The sequence below is a fragment of the Hypanus sabinus genome, chromosome 21 (genome assembly GCF_030144855.1).
Source record: "Hypanus sabinus isolate sHypSab1 chromosome 21, sHypSab1.hap1, whole genome shotgun sequence".
Lineage (NCBI taxonomy): Eukaryota > Metazoa > Chordata > Chondrichthyes > Myliobatiformes > Dasyatidae > Hypanus > Hypanus sabinus.
The window spans coordinates 20,291,660-20,315,123 of record NC_082726.1 but is presented as its reverse complement, the minus strand read 5'-3'; the positions used below and the strand labels follow the sequence as shown (position 1 = coordinate 20,315,123).

Below are 23,464 nucleotides of genomic sequence, written 5' to 3'. Positions count from 1 at the left end.
AGTGCCCAGTATGTGTAAAATGGGCATTAGTACTTTTGCAATTACTCTCAGCCATATCTGGCTTTGGGACACGAAGAATCCATAAGACACCGGAGCACAATTGAGTCTACTCCACTATTCCATCATGGCTGATTTATTATCCCTCTCAACCCTATTCTCCCTGTAAGCTTACTAATCTAGACCCCACCAACCTCCACTTTAACTTGACTTGGTCTTCACAGCTGATTCACCACCCTCTGGCTAAAGAAATTCCTCCCTATCTCCATTCTAAAGGGATGTGCTTGTATTCTGAGGCTGCGCCCTCTGGCCCTAGACTCCTACTATAGGAAGCATCCTCTCCACACCCACTTCACTACAATGGAATCAGTCCATTTATTATCCCGGCTGTACAAATCAGCTGCAGTGGTACAGTGGAGGCGAAGAGTTAAAGCACTGCCCTGGTTTTGATTCTGCTCAGAAGTGAGTGTTTGATGAGGGAATTTAAGACCAGAATGTCCAAGGTTAATCTGTCAAACTACAAAAAATACAATTACTGCAACTGTTAAGTCTTTGAAATTTAACCAAGCAAATGAGAAGAAAAGGTATGACAAGAATTCTGCGAACAATGGAGGCCTTATCCCTGTTCAGCTGATTTAAAGTTTAGAGGTGTGAGTTCCATGACACAGATTCAACCTTGAATTATTCATACCCTAAAATGTGATTTCTCCCCCTTTATTTACAGACGGTTTTGTTTTAGAAGGATTGGTGAATCCAGGAAAGAGGAAACACAATGTCTTCACCTAAAAACATTTATTCCTTGGACAATCCGGCGTTTGAAATGGAGGTAATTTTTCAAATATATTTGACACAGCCCAGTCAACGTGAGGCAGCCAATTCCACTGGGTTCCTTCAACTTGTTCTTTATACTGCAGGAAAACACACCATCCAAAGCTAAAAATGAAGAACCGACCAGCTCTTCCAGAACAAAACAGAACCCCAAGGTTGTGAGGTAAGGTCTATAAGAATTAATATTTCTATTTTCAACAAGGCACCAGTCTTTCACCTGGTTCTTTCTCAAAGATATAACGACAAATCAGAATGCCAGGAATGGGAGTAACCCATTGCTGATTAATTATTCACTTAGATTGCAAGTGATCCAAAATAGTTCTTTTTATTCCTCCTCTCCATGTTCCATGAGATCCTTCCAAACTACACAAGCCCTAGAGTGATGCAGCACAGGAAGCTCAGCCCACCATTTCCAGTCGGACCACCATGACTATCTGTACTATTTCCTTTTACCAGCACATATTCTGTAGCCTGCTCTTTCTTGGCAATTCGAACATGTCCCGATTTTTCTCACAAAGTTGTCAGTCTCCTCCTCCTCCACCCACTCAGGCAGAACATTCTAGATTTCAGTCACCCTCTGGGTGAATAAATTCTCCCCAAGGTCCACTCCAAATCTCTTAACCCTAACGCAGATCTATTCCTCTAGTTTTACCTGCCTCTGCCATAGAGATGCATTGCTCAGTATCCACTCGATCCACTCATTATGTATTAGTTCACCCTTCAGCTTTCTTCACTGTAAGCTTATACTGTCTCTTCTCATAACTAAAAGGTCCCTATTTACAACTGTAAATGGCCCATATCCCTCTAAACCACTCCTGCCCATAGACCTACCCAGATGGCTTTTGAACCCTGTAATTAATCTTGCCTCTAACACTGTCTGGCAGCTTGCTCCACATATCTACCACCATCTGTGTGTGAAAAACTTGTCCTTCAGAACCCCTTTAAATCTTTCCCCTCCCACGTGCTCTAGTTTTAGATCTCCCTACCCTGGGAAGAGTATTGTGACTCTCCACCCTGTCTAAGCCCCTCATAATTTTATAAATATCTAGGCATAGAAAGAGAAGCAAACTGCAACCTTTACAAACCTTAATGCACCCTATCCTTCCCCTGTTTAAATTGTCTTGAGATTGTCCTTACTCTTGTCTGTCAGAGATATTCTTGGGTCCGATTTGCTCTCCTTATTTCTGTTCTAAGTTCCCCTGTACTCATACTGAATTCCTGAAGGGCCTCAATATTTTCAGTTTTCTATACCCAGTTTTCATTTATCAAAGCTTCATTATCTCTTGACATCCAAAGTCCCTGGAATGGTCTTCCTACTTTTCATCCCTAGAAGAACACATTGACCCTAAGCTCTCACGATCTCTTTGTTAAAAGACTCCCTCTTCCCGAAAGTAGATTTAGCTGCGCCCAATCAGCTTTTACCAGGCCCTGTTTTATGATGTAGAAATTGGCCTTCCCATTACTCAGGACCTTAATTTCTAGAACAACTTTATCCCTTTCCATAGTTACTTTGAAACTTAATGGACTCTTAAAATGCTCAGCCACAGACACTTCAACAATATTGTTCCAATAATCAGCTGTTCAGTTAATCATAAACCCCAAAGGTTATGCATCTGGTTCACCAGATGGTGGCTGCCATGTTCCCTTCTCACTCACCGGGACTCCAGTTCCGCTCTCCCTTCATACTCGCCAGGCCACCCTTCTATGTCATTCCCCCAGCACACCAGAGACGACTCCTGCACTCCCTTTCAACTCACTAAGTTCTCTGGAAAATTTATTATATGACTGTGTAACATTTAAAATGAGTGCATTAAAAGTGTGTTGGAACACAAGATGGTTGAGGACTCAGTGTGTCAGGCAGTCGTCTACTCTGTGAATCTGACACCATCAAAGTCCCGTGCATGTCGGATTCATGAATTTTCAGGTACTTGCCTCAGAGTAGGCTCTTCACTGTCCCATTCTCTGGGAAAGGTATCTATGCACAGAATCAAAAGTCTCCCCAGCATTCATTTAAAAACTCTACCTCCTCCATTAAAACAATTCAATTAATAACAGAGAAGTTGAAATTCCTTACAATGATAACACTGCTATTTTTATATCTCTGTGTGGCTTGTCAATATACCTGCTCCCCTGCCACCTGCTGACTGATGAGAGGCTGCAGCAAGTATTTCTCACTTCTGCACGCATGGCCTCACTTGAAAAGATTTCGAGGATATCCTCCCTCAACACCACAACAATGGTTTCCTTAACCGATACTGTCCAGATTCAGAATCAGATTTATTTATCATATGTACATCAAGACATACAGCGAAACGTGTAATTTCTGTTAACAACCATCACACCCGAGGATGTGGTGAGGGCAGCCCGCAAGTGTTGCCCCACTTTAAAGAGGGAATAAAACTACACCTGTGCACACCCCTGCAGCATCCGGTGACCCTGCGACCTCTGTCTTGGAGGCTGACGTCAGAACATCTTTCAAGAGGGCGACCATCGGGCCCTGATGGTGTGACTGGTAAGGCACTGAAAAATCTGTGTGAACCAACTGGTGTGAGTGTTGAAGGGCATCTTGAATCTCCCTGCTGCAGTCAGAGGTCCTCACCTGCTTCAAAAGGGCATCAATCGTACCAGTGCCCAAGAAGAGCAGGGTGAGCTGCCTCAATGACTATTGCCCAGTGGCACTCACATCTATTGTGATGAAGTGCTTTGAGAGGTTGGCCATGGCCAGAATCAACTCCTGCCCAAGTAAGGACCCTCTGCAATTTGCCTATTACCACAATAGGTCTACAGTGGATACAATCTCACCGGCTCTCCACTCGGGTCTGATTACTTGGACAATAGTCATACCTACATCAGCTGTTGTTTATTGATTACAGCTCAGTGTTCAACATCGTCATCTCCTCAGTACTAATCAACAAGCTCCAAAACCTGGGCCTTTGTATCTCCCTCTGCAATCGGTTCTGTCACATCCTCACTGGGAGCTCAAGCAACATCTCCTCACTGCAAATTAGCACTGGTGCACATCAAGGATGCATGCTTAACCTACTGTTCTACTCCCTACACCCACGACTATGCAGCTAGGCATAGCACAAATGCCTTCTATAAATTTGCTGATGACACAACTAATTCTGGCAGAATCAGATAGTGACAATGATGCATACAGGAGCAAAATAGATCAGCTGGTTGAGTGGTGTCACAATAACAACCTTACAGTCATTGTCAGTAAGACCAAGGAATTGATTGTGGACTTCAGAAGAGGAAGTTGAAGGCACGCTCACCAGTCCATAAGACCATAAGACATAGGAGCAGAATTAGGCCATCTGGCCCATCAAGTCTGCTCCGCCATTCAATCATGGCTGATCCTTTTTTCCCTCCTCCTGAACACCAGTTCATGACCTTCTCCCCATAACCGTTGATGCTATATCCAATCAAGAACCTATCAGTCTCTGCCTTAAATACACCAAATTACCTGACCATCACAGCTCAGCTGCATGTGGCAACAAATTCCACAAATTCACCACCCTTTGGCTAAAGAAATTTCTCTGCATCTCTGTTTTGAAAGGGTGCCCCCTCTATCTTGAGGTTGTGCCCTCTTGTCCTAGACTCTCCCATCATGGAAAATATCCTTTCCACATCTACTCATCAAGGGATCAGCAGTGGAAAGGGTGAGCAGTTTTAAGTTCCTGGATGTCAACTTCTCTGAAGATCTAACCTGGGCCCAACATATTGATACAAAGAATGGCACAACAGTGACTTGAGAAGATTTGGATGAGTGCAACCTTCTATCAGATGTACCATGGACAGCATTCTAAGTGTTGTATCACCACCTGGTTTGGAAGGACCACTGCACAGGATTAGGAAAGTTATAAACTCAGACAGCTCCATCCTGGGCACTAGTCTTCCCAGCCTCGAGGGCACCTTCCAAAGATCATGCCTCAAGAATACAGCATCCATCTTTGGGGACCCCATCTCCCAGGACATGTCATCTTCTCATTACTACAATCAAGGAGGAGGTACAGGTTCCTGAAGACACACACTCAAAATTTCAGGAATAGCTTCTTCCCCTCTGCTATCAGATTTCTAAATGGACATTGAAGCCACGTACTGTAGACTACCTCACTATTTTTTGCTCTCATTTTGCACTATTTATTTAATATCATTTCTTATATACATTATTATTTCTTATTTTCATTTACATTTTTAATATTATTATGTATTGCATTGTACTGCTGCCACAAGGCAACAAATTTCATGACATATACCAGTGATATTAAATCTAATTCTGACAATCCAGCGCCAACAAAGCATGCCGACAATGTTTAGCAGAATAACACAGAACACAACAAAGCAGAACATACCAAGCAACAACAGCAAAACAAGCCCTGTTTCCCCCCCCCCCCCCACACACCTTTCTGCCCACCCAAGCACACAGTCCTCTAAACTCAGACTAGGCTAGGTTGTCTTCTCCAGCCTCCAGTGAGCTTGTGGATTGCAAGCATTGCGCCTTTGACTTCCCTAGGTATTTGCAGACTCTTTTCCATTCCCATCAGTTGTGAAGCTTCTGCACACTAGAATGCTGTGCTGTCTGTCCTTCGCTACTTTCAACCATCTCTCTGTGATAACAATGTCACATTCCCAAGTATAGTTGACTCTCTTGTGTTCATCTGCCTTACCAGCCTGAGTCCTTGCATTAAAATAAATGATCTCTCCCATGAACCTTTAAACACTCATATCTACCGGCTACCTGGCTGGTTTAGTTCTTCTTTTATATTTGGCTGCATCTCCCTCTGGCTGTACACCTACCGGTGCCCCAGTCCTCTGCTAAAATAGTTGAAAGTCTCGCCTGCCAGCCTTCCTGCAAGGATGTCGGGCCTAAGCTAGTTCAGGAGCAACCTGCCCAGTATGTACAAGTCTCACCTTGCCCAGGAACAATCCAAGTTATCCCAGTCATCCCTGTAGCCACACATCCATCTGACCTTCCCCTTCCATTCCCACATTCACTGGCACATAATCCAGATGTCCAGCTCTTTAATCTGTGACTACACTCCCTAAAACTCCTATTGCAGGAATTCATCTGTTCTCCCCCACCTTAACTTTGGTGCCAATGTGAACCCAACCTCCTCCAAATGCCTTACGATTGCTCTGTGACATCCTTGACCTTGGCACCAGGGAGACAACACTCCATACTGGAGACCTATCTGTGCCCACGTGCCATCAGTCTATTTTCATTACCCTTGAGCCTTCTACCACGATGGCCCTGGGATTATTCTCTTCTTTTCCTGAGTCAGCACAGTGCTGTGATCTTGGGTCTGATTGGAATCCTCAGAGACACACACAGAAGATCATTAAGGAGTTCAGTGTGTCAGGCAGAGTCTGTGGAGGGAAAAGAACAGTTATTGTTTCGGGACATGACTCTATCCAGGACTGATCAGATGAAGGGTCTCCACCTTCAACTGTCCATTTAACCCAAGAGATGTCAACAAATTAGAGAGAGTACAGAGATTTACTAGAATGTTACCTGGGTTTCAGCACCTAAGTTACAGAGAAAGGTTGAACAAGTTATTCCTTGGAGCGTAGGAGGTTGAGGGGGGACTTGATAGAGGCATTTAAAATTATGAGGGGGATAGACAGAGTTGACGTGGATAGGCTTTTTCCATTGAGAGTTGGGGAGATTCAAACAAGAGGATATGAGTTGAGAGCTAAGGGGCAAAAGTGTAGGGGTAACATGAGGGGGAACTTCTTTACTCAGAGAGTGGTAGCTGTGTGGAATGAGCTCCCAGTAGAAGTGGTAGAGGTAAGTTCAATTTTTTCATTTAAAGTAAAATTGGATAGGTATATGGACAGGAAAGGAATGGAGGGTTATAGGTTGAGTGCAGGTAGGTGGGACTAGGTGAGAGTAAGCATTCGGAATGGACTAGAAGGTCCGAGATGGCCTGTTTCTGTGCTGTAATTGTTATATGGTTATATATGCTGCCTGACCCTCTGAGTTCCTCCAGCATCTTGTGTGTTGCTCCTGATTCCAACAACTGCAGTCTCTTGTGTATTCTTGGAGATATTGTACATTCACCCCACCAACTTCCAACAAAGAGAAATGGTTTTGAGTAAGAAGCACCCTGAGGGTTCCCTGACTATCTGCCAGCTACACTTCCCTTGACTAGATGTCACCCATTCCGTCTCTAACTGCCTGGCCTTAGACCACCTCCAAGTTGAGTCCTGAGCTGCATGGACACATCACAGTGCTCATGCTGACCAATCCCGCTGATGTAGTTACCTAGACTGGGGTGAGTGTCTCAAAATTCCCACAGGCTGCAACAAGCTCATCTAACATACTTTAGAAAAAGCCTCTACAAAGTAATCCAACTTGTACAGCCCACATTATGTGTGGGTATATGACATTTACATCCACCTACCTGACATAAACGGCTGTAGACCAAATGCTGATAACGAGATAAGCGAAGATAGATACTGTACATAATGGTTGGCATGGACATGGTGGGTGGAGGAGGTATCCTGTACTGTATACTGTAACTCAATGTGTATTTAACCTTGATAGTATTACATTAGAATGGTTAGTAACTATATCCAAAGTCTGAGAAGTCACGTTTGCCGCAATGAACAATCAATAAGATAACATTGCTACATAAGCTTGATTCCAGGGATTGGCATTACCCCAGTAGAACAACTGAATTCAGGGGGTGGGGAGGGGGAGATGTGCCATTATAGCTGGCAGAAGTTGTGAAGGACGGTGTGCTGGAGAGGTGGTAGGTGAGGACCCGGGGTCCAATGGGACACTATCGCCTGTTCTGTTGGAGGGGGGAGGAGGGGAGGAAGGTGGGCAAGGACAGAGTACGAGAAATAGAGATGTGGGTGAGGGCTCCACCAACAGCAGTGGGTGGGGGTAGGCTCAGATTTCTGAAAAAGGAGGACATTTCAGATGTGCTGGAGAAGAAGGCTTCATGATGAGAACAGATGTGGTGGAGACAGAGGAAAAAGGAACCTTAGAAGCTGTAGGAGTCAGTGGGTTTCTCATGTAAAATCACAAGATCATCTGTCATTGGAAAATGAGACACAGAGATCATGGAAAGAGAGCGGTCAAAAATGGACCAAGAAAATCTGAGGGTGGGGAGGAAGCTGGAAATGAAGTTGATAAAATTGATTAAATCTGCACGGGTGCAAGCGGCACCAAGGCAGTGAAGAATGAGTTGCTGAATGGTTTGGAACATGGACTGTTCCACGGGCTCCAAAGAAAGGTGTGGTAATGTGTTTGGCGGCAGCGTCCTGTTGAAGGTGGCAGAAGTTGTGGAGAATGATGTGCTGGATGTGGAGGCTCGTGGGGTGGTAGGTGAGGACAAGGGGAACTATATCACTGTTAAGGCAACTGGAAGATAGGATGAAGGTGGATGTTCAGGAAATGAGGGAGATGTGGGTGAGTGCAGCATCAATGGTGGGAGGGAAACTCCTCCATTTCCCAAACATCCGCCCTCAGCCCATCTTCCTGCTGCCTTAACAGGGATAGAGTTCCTCTTGTCCTCTCCTACCACCACGAGCCTCCACATCCAGCACATCATTCTCCGCCATCTTCAATGAGAACTATCACCAAACACATCTTTACTTCCCCACAATTTCTGCTTTCAACAGGGATTGCTCCCTCTGTGATTCCCTTGTCCATTTGTCCAACGTAGACTGGGGGATGGCTTTGTCAAGCACCTTCTCTCTATCTACAACAAGCAGGATTTCCCAGTAGTCAACAATTTTAATTCCAGTCCCCATTCCCTTTCTGACATGTTGGTCCATGGCCTCTTCTGCTGCCATAATGAATCCACTCTCAGGCAGGAGGTGCAACACCTCATATTCCATCTGAAGGTGCTTGACAAAGCCATCCCCCAGTCTATGTTGGTTCTCACTGATGCATCAGGAGCACTGGACACAGTAGATGACCTCAGGCAAAATGTTACCTCACCTGGAAGGACTGTTTGGGGTCCTGAATGGAGGTGAGGGAGGAGGTAAATGGGCAGGTGTAGCACTTCTTCTACTTGTCTGATAAATGCCAGGAGGGAGATTAATGGGGAGGGACAAATGGGGGACTGCCTCATTGAGCACCTTTGCTCTATCTGCAAAAAGCAGAATTTCCCAGTAGGCAACCATTCTAATTCCAATCCCCATTCCCATATTGGTCCATGTCCTCCTGTACTGCCAAGTTGAGGTTGTACTCAGGTTAGAAGAACAACACCTTGTATTCCACCTGAGTAGCCTCAAACCTTATAGCATGACCATCAATTTCTCCAGCTTTTTACCCCCTCCCTTTTCCCTTGTCTTCAGTTCCCCACTCCAGCCCCCATCTCTTCACTTTTCCTCAAAGTACAAAGTAAGTTTATTGTCGAAGTACATACAGAATATATCTATATACAGCCATGAGATCATTTTCTTGCGGGCATACTCAATACATCCAATAACTGTAACAGAATCAATGAAAGGCCACACCAACAGGGTGGACAGCCAATCTGCAAAAGAGAACAAACTGTGCAAATACAAAAAGTAAAAAAGAAATAATAATAATAAATAAGCAATAAATATTGAGAACATGAGATGGAGTCCTTAAAAGTACGTCCAGAGGTTGTGGGAACAGTTCAGTAATGGGGCAAGTGAAGCTGAGTGACGTTATCCCCTCTGGTCCAACAGCCTGATGACTGAGGGGTGGTAATTGTTCCTGAACCTAGTGATGTGTGTCTTGAGGCTCCTGTATCTTCTTCCTGATGGCAGCAGCGATAAGAGAGCATGACCTGGGTGGTGGGGTTCCCTGATAATAGATGCTGCTTTCCTGAAAAACCACTCCAGGTAGATGCGCTCAATAGTGGGGAGGGCTTTACCCATAATGGACTGGGAAAGACACTACTTTTTGTAGGATTTTCCATTCAAGGACATTGGTGTTTCCATACCAGGCTGTGATGCGGCTAGCCTATCACCTACCCCCCACTGCCGCCCCCCCCCATTGCCGTCCCCCCTCATTTTTCTTTCTCCCATGACCCATTCTCCTCTCCTATCAGATTCCTTCTTCTCCAGCCCTTTGCCTTTTCTACCTATCACCTCCCAGCTTCTTACTGCGTCCCCCTTCCCCTATCGACTATCACCTTCTAGCTTGGACTCCTTCCCCTCCCCCCACTTTCTCAATCCAGCTCTTACCCTCTCTTTTTCCAGTCCTGATGGAGAGTCTTGGCCTGAAACGTCGCTTATTTATTTATTGCCATAGTTACTACCTGACCTGCAGAGTACCTCCAGCATTTTTGTGTCTGTTGCTCTGGATTTGCAGCATCTGCAGACTCTCCTGAGTTGAAAGTTTATGTGCTTGTCTTTTGCAGAGTAATAACCCGGGGTGCTTCTACAGTAAAGTTGGCATGCAAAACCCACTCCACAATGATTAAACGATGCATCCTCGGCTTACTGATTGCAGGTAACTGTAACTATCGGGTAATGCTGGCCGGTGTAGGGCAGCATCAATCACGTGTGTCCTGAGTTCAAATCCTGCTCCCGCAGGTGAGCTGCGAGCATCCCTTTCAGCTGTAACCTGTACAACCTTCACACTTTTACCAGGAAAACCTGTCCCACGCTGGGCTCAAAATTCCAGCCCATGGGGCACATTGGAATGCAAAACTAATCTGTGGACTGGTGTCACAGTGCCTGAGTCTGCACTGTATGACTCTGACTCACACTCAAACTGTGTGTGTGTCAGAGTCTTACAATAGAAAACGGGCCCTTTGACCCAGCAAGTCCATGCCGACTGTCATGCGCTTATCCATATTAATTCCTCTTATCAGCATTTGATTTGTAATATTGGTGCCCTGGTGATTCAGTTGCTTGACAACATATTTTTAAATGCAGTGGGAGTATCTGCACCTACCTTCCACCCAGCCAGTGCTGTCCTAAAAATTCTTCCTCAGACCCACTCTTCCTCCTTTCCTTGTACTTTCTGCTATGTGGGAAGGTTTTCAGCTACGGGGTCTTCCTGGGAGATAAATCAGCTCCACCTTTATGAATGTCATGGAGTCACAGAGGATGGGAAAAGGTCTTTCGGCCCCTCGTGTTGGCCAAGATTCCCATCTGAGCTAATCCCATTTACCAGCATTTAGTCCATATCCCTCGAAACCTTTCCAATCCACATATCTCCTCTCAAGTGCCTTTTAAATGCTTTTATTCCACCTGCCTCAACTACTTCCTCTGGCAGCTTACTCAAACTCCAGGTGAGAAATTTTGCCCCTCGGTGCCTATTAAGTCTTACTCTTCTCTCCTTAAACCTCTGTTCTCTAGTTCCTGATTCCCCAACCCTGGGAACAAGACTGTGTGCATTCACCTTATCCATACCCATCATATTTTATGCAACTCCATAAAATCATCCCTCATTCTCCTGCACTTCAATGGTTAGAGACCCAACCTGCTCAACCTCTCCTATGGCTCAGTTCCTCGTGCCCCAGCAACATCTTTGTACATCTCCTGTGCACTCTTTCCAGCTTAATGGTATCATCCCTGTAGGAAGGTAACCAGAAGGCAACACAATATTTCAATGCAGCCTCACCAATATCCTGAGCAACTGCAACGTAACATCCCGATTTGTATGCTCAGTACCGTGACTGATGAAGGCCTGCGTACCAAAAGCCTTCCTCACCTCCTCTTTCACCACTTTCGGGGAACCATGCTCTCCTGTTCCTAGGCCCCTCTGTCCAACAACAGTCTCCAGGGCCCGACTATTCCCTGTGACTGTCCAACCCTCATTTGGCTTCCCAAAATGTATCACCTCACACTTACCCATGCATGTCCCTAAGTCAACTTAGGCTGTAAGTCAAAAAATACACGTAAGTCACTCATTGTGACAACTCAGCTCCACATATTATAGTGAACTGCATCAAAAGTAGCTGATAAGGAAGAACAATTACTAAAAGTGGAGAGAAGAAACTAATTCTACTATTCTTAGGTCCGACCATACAGTATGCGCTGTATGTTTTTTGGACTATTGAATTTAATAATATTATAGAAAGTCATTAATCAAAGTCAAAAGTGAAAGTCACATAAGTACAAGTAATTTTAAGTTAGGTACTTGTAGTATTAGACATTTTAGCCCTGGGAAACAGATACTCCTCATCTACTCTATCAATGCCTCTCATAATCTTATAAACCTCTATCAGATCTCCCCTCAGCCTATGCCACTCCAGATAAAGCAACGCAAGTTTATACAACCTCTCATGATAGCACGTGTCCTCTAAACCAGCCAGCAATCTGATAAACATCTTCCGCACCCTTCTCCAAAGCTTCAACATCCTTCTTATAGTGGGGCAACCAGAACTGTATGCAATACTCCGGATGAGGCCAAACCAAAGTTTTATAAGTTTGCAGCACAACCTCTTGCCTACTGAAAGAAACAACATCATAGTTTCCTCATCCCTCACCTCCCTTTTCTACCTCCTATCACAAACAAGAAAAAATCTGCAGATGCTGGAAATCCAAGCAAAACACAACAAACTGCTGAACGAAATCAGCAGGCCAGGCAGCATGAATGAAAAAGAGAACAATTGATATTTCAGACTGAGACCCTTCATCAGGACTGAGTGAGCACATGGTCAAAGAGTCAGAGGACAGCAGAGATCACAGAGGGGGAACAGTGAGAGGGGGTCTCACTGAACTCCCGTCGAAGGGAAGATTTAAACTTCTTCAGAGCAGGCATCCCTGGAAGTGACTTCGCAGTGGAGTAGTCCTATCACAAACAAGAGAAAATCTGCAGATGTTGGAAATTCCCAGCAATTCACACAAAATACATGTACAGGAGGAACTCAGCCGGCCAAGCCACATCTATAGAGAAGAGTAAACAATTGATGTTTCAGGCCAAGACCCTTCATCATTCCGTAATCCTTCTTAACCAGCTTCCAAAGAGCTATAAACTTGGATCCCAAGATCTCTCTGCTCAGCAATACTACTAAGGATCTTACCCTTAAGTCTCCTTGCATTGACTACATATAACTCCAGACCCAACAATATACCTGACTTGTAACCGCCTCATCAGTTTATGAGCAATTAAGGATTGTGGACATAGCTCAATCCACTGTGAAAACCAGCCTCCTCTCCACAGATTCTGTCAACGCCTCTCACTGTCTCAGAAAAGCAGTCAAAGATCCCTCCCACCTGGACATTTTCTACCCCTCCTATCAGGCAGAAGATACAAAATCTTGAAAACACACACCACCAGTCTCAAAGACAGCACCTCTCCCATCTTGTACATTGAAGATAAAGTCTTAATCTAACAATCTGCCTCATTATGATCCTTGTACCTTATTATCTACCAGAATTGCACATTCTCACTAACTGTAACACTGGTTTGTATTCTGTAATTTATATGTTCCTTTGTACTATCTCTAAGAATTTTGAAATGATCTGTCCGGATGGCTTTTAAAACTAAGCTTCTTACGATAATTCTGCACATGTGACAATAAAAACCTGTATGAATACCAATACCACCACTGACCACATCTACATCCAAGCTCAGGAGTCCCCACCACCCAGGTTCAGGAACCATCAGGCTGTTGAACCAGAGAGGTAACTGCTCACTTCACTTGCTTCACTTGCCCAATCACTAAACAGCTCCCGCAACTTATGGACTCACTTTTAGGAACTCTTCATTTCCTGTTCTTGATATTTATTGCTTATTTATTTATTATTATTATTTGTCCTTTCTCTCAGCTCTAGCTGGGAAAACCTGAGCTATGGGCATAGCCAATCGCACTCACTCTCAATTGCTAGGAACTTTCAGACTATTCTAGGTTTTGTTTAATATTGTGGCTTTCTGGATATTTACATAAATATTGCTGTGTAGGCCTAATTGTTTAATGCTATTATTTAAAGTTATTATTATTATTTCTATCTTTCTCATTTTTGTATTTACACAGTTTGTTGTCTTTTGCACACTGGTTGTCCACCCTGTTGGTGCAGTCTTTCATTGATCCTGTTCTGATTATTGGAATTATTGAGTATGCCCATAAGAAAATTAATGTCGGGGTTCTATATGGTGACATACTGTATATGTACTTTGAACTGTGAAAGGCTGGTATTACCAGTGACGTCCAAATCCTTTGTCTAATTGAAAGTACTCTTCTACCTTGCCTGGTCCAGCATTTGACTCCATTGCAATATTTTTGTCCGTTATATTAATCTATTACCCAATAAATGAAACTAGAATTAGCTGACCATTTGTTTGTTTCCCCTAACACAGCCTTTTTGGGATTTCTTATCACCGCATGCATCTTTGATCTTCAGCGAGCTCTCGCCCTCCTCATCATGACGTGCATAGTGGTGTTCTTTACAATTTACGAGCTTGTGAAAAGGTTGCTGGGAAAGCAGATCATAAACTTCTTCACGCCTGTGAGTTCCTTCCTACAGAAGTACAGCAAGTGGTTTAAATGGTAGGTCATTTCTACCTGATTGACACGTTGAAGCTGCTTATTCTTTGTGCCTTGCAAAACTTAAGACTTGCTGAACCAATGCAAAGCATTAATGAGTGAAGGGGATAACATTTCTTTATGTTTTAGCTTTATTCAGGGCTGATGACCTGCATGTTCCAGAACCTCTCTGGGCTGAGGGATTAACACTGGGCAGAAAGGCAGGGAGAACCCCTTGATCGACTACCGATCTATTACAACATCTTGAGAGAACTAATCTATTTGCTCATCCAAACACTGCTCTTCCAACAGTGCAGAACTCCCACAGTACTGCATTGAATCATTAGCCTAGACTTGAGTGAGGTGTCGAACCCACGACCATTGGCACGTAAGCGAAATACAAGCACCTTGTAAAGCCACTTAGTGAAGTCCTCACATCCCACTTCAACCTTACGAACTGTCAAAGTAATACCAGATGAAAGGCCTAATGGTTTGGGGTTTCTTCCTGCCAGGTCTGTTGCTTTGTTGGCGCTGGCGGGATTAATTACTTGGATTGGCGTTGATACTTCAAAAAGACCCGAGCAGTTAACTTCCTTCGGAGGATTGTGTATACTCGTCACCCTGCTCTTTATCTTCTCTGCAAAGCCTCTGGCGGTGAGTTCCATCTTCTAACCCGGCTCATGAATCCGCAACAAACACACCCAGACTACTTACCCCATAAGTGAAAATCAAAATCCTGAAGATGCTGGAAATCTAAAGTAAAAGACCATCAGACCATAAGATATAGAATCAGAACCAGGCTATTCAGCCCATCAAGTCTGCTTCATCATTCAATATTGTTACTTTTTCCAGTACCATTTCTCCCCATAACTGTTAATTGACTCCCTTATCAATCAAGAACCTATCAATCATTGTCTTAAATACACCCATGGACTTAAATCCATTCCCAGGGCTCTCTCTTTGATTACGAATGTGTTACGCTGAATTGTCTTCCCAAACGACAACACATTACACTCATCCTAAATGTTTGATATAGGAGCAGAGTTAGGCTACCTAGCCCACTGGGTCTGCTCCACCATTCAATCATGGCTGATTTTTTTCTCAACCCCACTCTCCTGCCTTCTCCCCATAACTCTTAATCCCTTGCCAATCAGAAACCTATCAATTTCTGCCTCAAATTCACCAAAAAGCTTGGCATCCACAGCCCCCTATGTTGATGAATTCCACAGATTAACCATTCTCTGGGTGGAAAATATCCTCCTCATCTCCATTCTAAAAGGACACCTTTTTATTCTGAGGTTGTACCCTGGGAGCCTAGAATCTCCTACCATCTCCCATCAACTCTCCACCTCTATCCAGGCTTCTCAGTATCCATTAGTTTCAATAAGATCTACCCGCGTCCTTCCAAACTCCATTGAGTACAGGCCTGGAGACATTAAATGTTCATTATATGTAAGCCTTTCATTCCCAAGAACAATCTTTTTGATCTTCTCTTTGACCACATCGTGGCTGCCACATCTTTCCTTTAGAAATGGGAAAGAAGAAAATGCTGGAGGTATTCAGCTGGCCAGGCAGCATCTGTGGAAAGAGAAACTGAGTTTACATTTCAGGTTGGTGACCATTCATCAGAATCATAGCATTCCAGTGTTGAACAAATAGAGCACTTGGCTTGTTGAAGAAGGCAAATGGTTAACATTTCCTGAACCGTTCACGTCAATGGCAGTGAAGGTGATGAGTGTCCAGAGCTGGGTATTAACCATCCAAACAACATGCTCACAACTGCTTTGATTTAACTTCTAAATAATTGTTGGTTGTGCTGCTTCATGGCTCATCATAGCAGGAGGATTGTGTGCACATCTGAAACATTTCTGGGGTAATGAAGGTTGGAAGCTGGCTCCACCAGACAATGCTAGGTCTGAGTACTGAAGGAGACTTACTTTTCCACCAGAATCGGGCGTAGATCTTGTCTCCCTATTTTTAGGACCACCTGAAGATTAGCTCAGGTGGGCCAAAAGCAGCCAATCAGCGGACACAATTTTTCCCTCCAACTTCTAAATGTCAGTCATCCATTATTGCTGGGAAAATGGGAAATCAGACAAGTACATTGACGAATGATGTCAGGATGAGATCCTAAAACACTCAAGGATCCATAGGTTTGTATAGGTAGGTCAGCATAAGGAAATATGACACATCTCTTAAATAATTTCATAGAAATCAGCCAGCTCTGAGCATCACTCTCATAGACAAATCCCAGAGGGTGGGCGGGGGTGGGGGGGGGGGTGGGGGGAGATTTGTTTGAAAGGCACCAGTGATGTAGTTTCAGCATGTGGACAGACTGGACAAATTATAGCTGTTTTCCTTCAACCAGAGTGATTAAGGGAAGAATCAAAGAATTGGGAATTCTGAAAGGCAGTGATCATTCAAGAAGAAACTAGATCCATTGGCAGTAGGTTTGACCTGGTTTAGTTCTCAAAAGATATTGTGAAATTGAGATAGGGACATACGTTTTTTTTTAAAAAACTGTTTATTATTCAGGGTTAATAGAGAGCTTGGTAATACTCAAAAAAGAAAATATTGCAAGGCTGTGAGAAGTTGTTAGTTAATAGAGACATAATGGGCTGTGTCAATCTGTTCATCAATAAGATCATTAATAAAATTTCCTGCAAAACAACAAACATTGTCAGCACACCACTCCATCCTCAAATGTTTGAAATAGTTCAGCCAACTGGGTTTGTGTGTATGTCTCAATGCGAATTTTGCAGTAACTCCATTCGGTGACGTTGTCAATGTGCGTACTAACTGCCGCTTCCCACCTCTCAGGTATCCTGCCAAGCACTGTTTGTGGGACTGGGCTTACAGTTTGTTCTTGGCCTCTTTATCATCAGGACGGAACCTGGCTTTCAGGCGTTTAATTGGCTTGGAATCCAGATCCAGGTGAGGTCAGAGGGAAGGAATCTCACCAATGAGTGTCATCCACTAGCAATGTGATGTTATCATTTGCACTTTAATAGTTCCATATCATTTTAGCATTGCTCGGTGATATCTCCTAAAAACAGGAGTCACAGTATTAATGCACAATCCACTTTTTGGTCCCATAATTGATCACTTCCATCGTACACTGTTGTCTGCTAAATGAAAGAGTTACAGGATTAATGTGTGATCCAGTTTCTGAGCTCATACTTCGTGATAGGCGAACCGAAATGGTAAGAGGAGAACAAAATTAGAATGACAATCATCATCATTATGAGCTGTGTCAAATGATGTGGTCGATCATGGTCTTTCCATGACCATGATTGTTCTTGCCAAATTTTCCTACAGGAGCGGTTTGCCATTGCCTTCTTCCGGGCAGTGTCTTCACAAGACGGGTGACCCCAGCCATTATCAATACTCTTCGGTGATTGTCCGCCTGGCGTCAGTGGCCGCATAACTAGGACTAGTGATATGTACCAGCTGCTCATATGACCATCCGCCACCTGCTGCCATGATTTCATGTGATACCAATCGGGGGGGGGGGGGGGTGGGGGGAAGTGAGTGCTAAGCAGATGCCACTCCTTGCCCAAGGGTGACCTGCAAGCTAGTGGAGGAGTGGAGGGAAGGGGAGCCTCACACCTCCTTTGCTAGAGACATATCTCCAACCCACCTCCAGAGCAAGACAATTGGGCTGAGGAAAGGTAAGAGCGAAAGCCAGGCTCTGCATTGTTTTCAACTTGTTCATGCTCGTATGAACATTCTCCCCTCCCATTAACAATATATTGGATGTGTTTATCACTAAATATCAGCAATAAACCCACCAAAGCATCTTTATCAGCATCCAGTCAAACCTGCTGCCTCAGTTAATTAGAAGAGCAAGGCCAGTTTATCAGTGGAGATACCGCCACTCCAAACCTCACACCTTGTTGACTCAGAAATGCAGTCTATCATTCCATCCTCTGGGTCTAAGCCCCAAAAATTCTTACCCAATACAGTGTGAGATTACAGTGTGGTAGGCTCTGAGGCTCGTTGGCTGCGGCCTCCTCAACAGTTAGTAATAAAAGCTGGAGATGTTAGCTCGGATGAACAGAAGAAGAAAAAGTTTCTCTCCTGAACAGAGCTGTTCTACCTTATGTATTGTTACTTTGAGAAGAGTTCTGAGGCAGCATCGACACTGAAAGCCTTACAGCTGTAACAATAACTTGTTTTGTTTTCCTTACAGACCTTTCTGGGTTATACAACTGCAGGGTCCAGCTTCCTGTTTGGAGATAATTTGATCAATGGCATTTTTGCCTTTCAGGTCAGTTTTCTACTTCCTCTTATTCTGGTGAATGAACTAGTGCCTCCAGTCCAAGTTTTACAACATTATAGACAACAAGCTGGTCCCAAAATTGCAATAAAGGACACAGCTGCAGGTTAACCCAAGAAACTATTTAGCACAGAGTTACCTACTCAAGAAGGGAACCTGAGGGAAGAAATAGATACAGATCTGAGCAAATTGTAACTGGACGCAGATTGCAGTTCCATGTGATTGCAGTTGTGAAAGAATGCGTATATCAGTAAAGGCTGTAAACACTGTGGAAGTTTCAGACCAATATTTCAGGCTAACAACTTTACTCATCAGTTTAAATACTGAGTAGTCACATGATTGGGTTAATGTGCTTGGGTCAGGAAATTAGGTTTGTTCTAGGTGAAAAAGCTGGAGTAAGTCAATGGCTAAGGCAGGAAATGGACAGTCTATGTTTCGTGTCAAGACCCTTTAACTGGACTGAAAGACAGATCAGAGAGAGGTATAAATAGGTGGAGCAAGAACTGGCAAAATGATTGGCAGATCCAGATGAGGAGAACTCTTGTTCCATTGTCTTCCCCTCACCATTTGATACCAGCTCTCCCTCCTCTACCTTTCAGTGCAGATGAATGATTTGAACTTGAAACGTCAACTGTCCAATCCCCTCCACAGATGCTGCCTGACCCATGAGTTTCTCCAGTGTTTTGCCAGTTGCTCCAGGTTGTCTCAGCGTCTGCACTTTCTTGAGTCCCCATTTGTTCCAGGTGACTTGGAAATAAGTCTTAAGAGTCATGGAGACATAGTTATGCAGTGCACAAACAGACCCTTTGTCCAAGCTGCCTAATTAAGCTAGTCCCATTTGCCCGCATTTGGCCAGTCCCAATCTCAGTCAATGGTAGGGGTCCATGGCATAAAAATTTTGGGAACCCCTGATCTGAATCTTTCTGATCTACAAACCTGTCCTAATGCTTTTTAAATGTTGTAATTTTGCCTGCTTGAAGCAATCCAGGGTGTAAAGATCAGATGAAATTTCCATAAGACCATAAAACATAGAAGCAGAATTTGGCCATTTGGCCCATTGAGTCTGCTCTATCATTCAATCATGGCTGATTTAATATCCCTCTCAAACCCATTCGCCTGCCTTCTAACCATAATCTTTTACACCCTTACTAATCAACCCCAGCTTTCAATATACCCAAAGACCTGACCTCCACAACCATCTGTGGCAATGAATTCCACAGATTCACCACCTGTTGGGTACAAAAATTCTTCCTTATCTCTGCTCTAAAGGGACATCCTTGTATTCTGAAGCTATGCCCCTGGTCCGAGACTCCCCCAGTATTGGAAACATCCTTTCCATATCCACCCTATCTAGACTTTTCAACATTTGGTAGGTTTCAATGAGGTCCCCCTTTGTTCTCCTATGCTCCACATATTGAGGACTGAATGTGGAGTGAGCACTGACAAACTGCAGTGGGCAGGAGCTGAGGGAAGTTGTGATGAGGCTGAGTTTGGTGTCATCATCACATCAGCAGAATCTTACAACATATCTCTGCACGGCGTGGCTGAGAAATAGAATGACTGAGGGGAGGGGTGGATGGAGGGGGAAGGGAGAACCAAAGAGGGACAACAGGAAGAGAAGTCACTGCAGGGGATTGTTCAGTTACAACTTAGTTGACAAGTGCAATATCATCTAGGAGCATAAATGAGAGGATGGGCTACTCTGTTTTGGGAACAGAAGAGTGCAGATGCTAGAATCTGGAGCCAAAATCCAACTCCTCCTCCTTTATTTAGTTCCACACTCCACGTTCCTCCATTGTCACATTCCAGCAGCTGCAGCCCTTCATCGCCTCCACCTCAAATCTCACAGTCTCTGTCACTGTCATGACTCCTCCCTCCTCCATTCTCCTATCACACCTCCTCACCTGGATCCACCCATTGCTGGCCAGCTTTTTCAAAACCCTTTCCCCTTACTGCTTTCTACCAGCCACCTCTCCTCTATTTTTCATTCCAAATTAAGAGTCTCAACCCCAAAATTCAACTGTCCATTTCCCACCGCCTCCAGCATGTTATTTTTGAATCTGTTTTGGTGGTAACTTGGCAACGAACATTGGCCAGGTCACTCAGAGATACCCTTTTACTGACACGCTGTGAGACCTGTAACATCTCCTTGAATGCTGGACAGTTGCAAGGCCTTGGTTTTTAAGATATCGTTGGCAGAATTCCCCCAGTCCTGGAGAGTCAGCCTTGGCTTGTTGCATCCTTGAATCATTGCATTCGCTCCTTCAGGATTTTACTCAATGTTTTGTCTCTCTGTCCACAGGCATTGCCAATCGTTGTCTTCTTCAGTTCTGTGATGTCCATTCTCTACTACGTTGGTGCTATGCAGTGGTTAGTTCTTAAGGTAGTAAACACATATCCCTGGTAGGTACTGCTGAACGTACGATGATACATTCTGCTTCCCCAAATCATTCCATTAGCTTCAATAGGATACACTTCAGAGGCAGAACAAATATAATACATCAGCTTGAAAGTTACTTGCCTCTCCTTGTGCTTCCCTCTCTGTGCCTCTATCTCCATACCATCCCACTACCATCGAACAGCTCCCGTTGCTTTGATTTTCCAATAAATACTAATGTGTTAAACATGGATGTACCGCCGTCGCTCTCGGCTATCTTGCTGTATGTGGTCAGTGTGAAACCTGGTGTTGCTTTCAGATCGCGTGGTTGATGCAGGTTACAATGGGCACATCCGCAACAGAGACTCTGAGTGTCGCTGGCAACATCTTTGTGGGGCAGGTAGGTAGATAATTAAGGATAACTTCTGTTAAGTTTTGTAAATCCAGAAATTAGTCAAAAGAAAAACATGAGGAGATCAAAATAAATGTAAACCCAAGATCCGTTCTTTACTTTTAGTGGCATCTATAACATAGTGGCACAACGACATTTGCCATTCTCATACTTGTACATAAAACCCATAATGAATTATGTAAACAACAACAAATACTTAATCAAACAATATATTTCAATATACTCAGATACTACTGAACTATTAAATACACTACACTCATTCCTGCTTAGCCATAAACTCCAACTCAAAACAGAATGCATTTTAATTCAAATATGTAATTAAAGCTCTCTAGTCATCTTGCTTGTGGAAGAGCATCTTTCCTGACAGTGGTGGTGGGGCGGTGGGTCACTCTGCTTGATAAGTGAGACTTGTGGCTGTGAAACAATCTAAGGTTCTAGTTCTGAATTGACTGGAACAACAGGAAGTGGTTCTGACAGCTCTGGGCACCTTTTTTACGGATGCGTTGGCATTCTGAACAGTGCACGGCAAGCCACTCCATCTGCTGATCTTTCCCAGGCCACCAGACAAAGCTTCAAACCAAGCTTGCATTTTGACCACACCTAGATAACCGGCATGTACTGTAGCTCCTCCAACATTTTAGCTCTCAGCTTGGATGGTACAACAACTGTCAATCCCCACATAAGGTATGTCAAGGGCAAGTTCATCTTGGTGCTGGTAGAATGTGGGAACTGGAAATTCTGATGCAAATTCCAGCCATTTTGGGTGGTCAAGTAGACCTGAGATGGTATGGGGCCTTTTCTGGTTTCCCTGTGGATCATCTGTGCCGGAACAGGGAGAATTTAGATTTGCATTATGGAGAATATGTCAAAAGAAGTGTCCTCTTTTGTAAATTTCTCAGGTATTTGTTTCCTTTTCCAAAGGTAAATAGAACAATCCATCAGCATTTTCATGATTAATTGTCCTCTTGAATTAAATCTTGTAATTGCGTCCCTCAAGAAACTGAGCCCATCTCTGCATTCATGCTGCTGCTTTTCGTGGAACACCCTTCCGTGGATTGAAAATGGGCACCAGTGTTTGATGTCAGTAATAAGGGTAAACTTCCTCCCATACTAATACTGGTTGAAACATTTTACACCCCAAACCAGACTCAAGGTATGACGAGAGTCCTGGCCCATAAGACCATAAGACATAGGAGCAGAATTAGGCCATCTGGCCCATCAAGTCTGCTCCACCATTCAATCATGGCTGATCCTTTTTTTCTACCTGCTTCTCAACACCAGTTCCCAGCCTTCTCCCCGTGACCTTTGATGTCACGCCCAATCAAGAACCTAACAATCTCTGCCTTAAATACACCCAACAACCTGGCCTCCACAGTTGCACGTGGCAACAAATTTCACAAATTCACTATCCCTTGGCTAAAGAAATTTCTCTGCATCTCTGTTTTGAAAGGGTGCCCTTTTATCCTGTCTAGGGCTTTCAACATTCAAAAGGTTTCAATCAGACCCCCCTCATCCTTCTGAATTCCAGTGAGTACAGACCCGGAGTCGTCAAACGTACCTCATGTAATAAGCCTTTCCTTCCCAGAATCATCCTTGTGAACCTCCTCTGGACCCTCTCCAATGCCAGCACATCACATCTTTTCTAAGATGAGGGGCCCAAAACTGTTCACAAACTCAAAGTGAGGCCTCACCAGTACCTTATAAAGCCAAAGCATCACATCCCTGCTCTTGTATTCTAGGCCTCTTGCAACGAATGCTAACATGGCATTTGCCTTCCTCACCACCGACTCGGCCTGCAAGTTAACCTTCGGGGTGTTCTGCACAAGGACTCCCAAATCCCTCTGCATCTCAGATTCCAGGATTTTTCCCCTTTTAGAAAATAGTCCACACATTTATTTCTACTACCAAAGTGCATGACCATGCACTTGAAAAAAGATGGTTTGGACTCAAATGCTGGAGTTTCCAAAGCAAGGATTGAGTCAAACTGGATCAAGAACTGAGCACAGACCAAATGCTAGACAGTATCACTAGTAGGGCTTACATTTGAGCTCTGAGGTTCCATTCAGGTGCTCTTTAAATATTCAATTCTTGGCACCCAAACCATGATTGGCAATTAACGGGATGGTCTTGAACCCTTAAAGGGGCTGTGCCAGCTGTCC

General features: G+C 44.0%; 1 protein-coding gene across 6 annotated transcripts in view; it reads left to right on the top strand.

Annotated features, from left to right (window-relative positions):
* slc28a1 (solute carrier family 28 member 1) overlaps positions 1-23,464 on the top strand; it is a 90,976-nt gene that overhangs the window by 42,851 nt on the left and 24,661 nt on the right. For 5 of the 6 annotated variants that reach the window (XM_059946137.1, XM_059946142.1, XM_059946139.1 and 2 more), the window contains exons 2-10: positions 722-823; positions 912-988; positions 10,179-10,270; positions 14,072-14,261; positions 14,750-14,891; positions 17,058-17,171; positions 18,430-18,507; positions 20,819-20,899; positions 21,213-21,293. In XM_059946137.1, the coding sequence (XP_059802120.1) occupies positions 770-823; positions 912-988; positions 10,179-10,270; positions 14,072-14,261; positions 14,750-14,891; positions 17,058-17,171; positions 18,430-18,507; positions 20,819-20,899; positions 21,213-21,293 (909 nt within the window). In that variant the 5' untranslated portion in view covers positions 722-769. Of the gene's footprint in view, positions 1-559; positions 582-721; positions 824-911; positions 989-10,178; positions 10,271-14,071; positions 14,262-14,749; positions 14,892-17,057; positions 17,172-18,429; positions 18,508-20,818; positions 20,900-21,212; positions 21,294-23,464 lie in introns of those variants that run through there. The other variant, XM_059946140.1, reaches the window with a different exon arrangement.